The 2,286-nt window shown below is 49.3% G+C and overlaps 1 protein-coding gene across 1 annotated transcript; it reads left to right on the forward strand.

The window, feature by feature from the left end:
• Positions 1–1,348: 1,348 nt before the first annotated feature.
• On the forward strand, positions 1,349–2,286 carry STEHIDRAFT_107664 (uncharacterized protein; the record flags this gene model as incomplete). The annotated part of the gene is made up of 4 exons (XM_007299764.1): positions 1,349–1,447; positions 1,568–1,636; positions 1,743–1,914; positions 2,186–2,286. The coding sequence occupies 4 exons, from the start codon at positions 1,349–1,351 to the stop codon at positions 2,284–2,286; spliced, it is 441 nt and encodes a 146-aa protein (XP_007299826.1).

Genomic DNA, 2,286 nt, shown 5'->3' on the forward strand with positions numbered 1-2,286 from the left:
CACCACAGAAGCCGAATACGTCGCTGCTACCACTGCTGGCCAAGAGATCCTCTTTCTTCGCAACCTGCTCACTTCCTTTGGTTATTCACTCGACTCTCCCTCTACGCTCTACATCGACAATCAGTCTGCACTTCAAGTGGCGAAGAATCCCGAGCACCATGGGCGTATGAAGCATCTGGACTTGCGGTTCTATTGGTTGAGGGATGAGGTGGAGAAGGGGACGATCCGGATGGAGCATATAGGGACGGATGAGATGCCTGCAGACCTTCCGGCTAAACCCTTGGCTAGGGCTTAGGGCTTGAGGTCTGCCTCGTCTGGAGGGAGTGTCCGGAGTATTACGACGAGACAGAGGTTTCCTGGTATTTTGCAGAGCTCCGGATTCCGCGCCTCGGGATCCGCCGCTCTGCCTCCCATTTAGCCAGTTACTTTTCCAACTGTATAGTAGACCGGTAAGCGCCGAAGCCTCTTAACTTGTGGAAAGCGTCCTAGACGGAAATTCCCAAACCGTTGAACATCAAACCGTTTATACGTCCATGCTCCAGGAAAAGGAGGCCTCGCAGACTCGAAGAAATCACGGATAGTGTAAAAGCGGTGCATATTGAAGATGGGCGATGAGGACTTGCTCGGCGAAGGCGAGGTTGGTATACCTGCACTCCTCTCTATTTCTTATGTCTTTGGCAGCTTAGTGACATATAATAAGCCTTAGCCTACTGGTGCGTACCTTGAACCTTGATAAATATTCCTCCTCTTCAAGACATTCAAGCGAATATTTCCATTTTTGGATTCAGTGGTATGTCATAGATGAGGATATGTCAATCTTGTAATATTGTTTGCATCTTCGTTGTTGAGAGGCTCTGGAAATCATCGAAAGATACTCAAATGCACGACATTTCAGGGCCGTCTGGTATGGCGGATTCCACTGGACAACGCTGGAACAATCTGATTAGCAAGTTGGCTTCTTCCTTCCGTGGGACCGAAAGCGCCATGTGGCTTTTTCGTTCTCACTTCCATCATCTAGTTTCCTCTTTTCAGCATCTAGCTTCCTCTTGTGTGTATATGTTTGGAGGCACTTTCTATCTCAATAAATCTAGCATGATACCTAATCTACGCAATAAGTCTGGGCACGGAACAATAATCTTTCTGCGGTAGCAGTGACTCTTCAGGCATAAGTGCAAACATCTCTGGGCTGTTTTTTTCTCATTTATTTACTCCTGCACCCTCAAAGTCGATATCTGTGTCATCTTCTGGCACCTTCACATGCGATGATCCATCCAGGCATGGCTCTACTTAACCATACTCTTATCCAGACACTCAACCTTGGGGCAGTGGGGTGCCGGCCGGTGCCGGTATGCCGGACCAATGCCAGGTGGCCTGGTGCCCGGCGCCACCCATGTCCTTTTGCCCCACCCTCAAGCTGCCTGTGTACTCTGGCCATAAAGCCTTCTCAGTAAGTTCTCCACATATCTTCTAGATGGATAACCAATAGCATGTCCCTGTGCCAGTCAATTCTATTCGCAGTGCTCATGCAGATCTGTGCCGTGCAGTTGGTTTTTCTTTTCAAGTACAGACAGGAGACATTGCAAAGTTCAAGCAGTATGCCCGTGACTGTGTGCGTCTCCAGGGTCTTCTCAATCTTGTACGTCTTCTTCCCTGGTTTTATTATCAAGACATTCTACTCAACAACAAAGGTACGGATGTGTAACAACTTGCTGGATACTCAGCACACTGCATTATTCTCACAGGACGGATACGACTGTATCAGCAATAACCTCTCCGCTATACCAGATGCTGTCGAGGATGCCGCTCGTGAAAGCTATGATCCTCCCGACGCTGTCTACGACATACATGACCCTGAAAATCCTCAGCCAGACCCATCCATTCCAGTTCTCTCCACGACAAGACGCATACACCCTGGTGGGTGTGGTGCACCTCGCATCAACATCGAATGTGATCTCCTGGCCACACTCCTTGAGTTCCGCACCCTCACGGACATAGGGGAGATGTTTAACTAGACTGAAGGAAATTCTGGATATGTCCTGGGAATGTGGCCTGAGGCCGTACAGGAACACGCTCGAAACAGGCACTCACCACATCGCTCAAGTGTCCTTCCACCACTTCAACACAGCCTCAGAGTAATGCGAATTTTCCTTACGTTTCCTCTTACCATCACTGATCTCTACCGCAGCCTCCTCCGCTTCCTCTGGTTCGTCATTTGACTCCACGGCAACATTGGCAGAGACAGCGCCATCAGAACCAAAGTTGACCGGTGTTGGTGGCCAGCTATGA

This window comes from Stereum hirsutum (genome assembly GCF_000264905.1).
Source record: "Stereum hirsutum FP-91666 SS1 unplaced genomic scaffold STEHIscaffold_2, whole genome shotgun sequence".
NCBI classification, from domain to species: domain Eukaryota; kingdom Fungi; phylum Basidiomycota; class Agaricomycetes; order Russulales; family Stereaceae; genus Stereum; species Stereum hirsutum.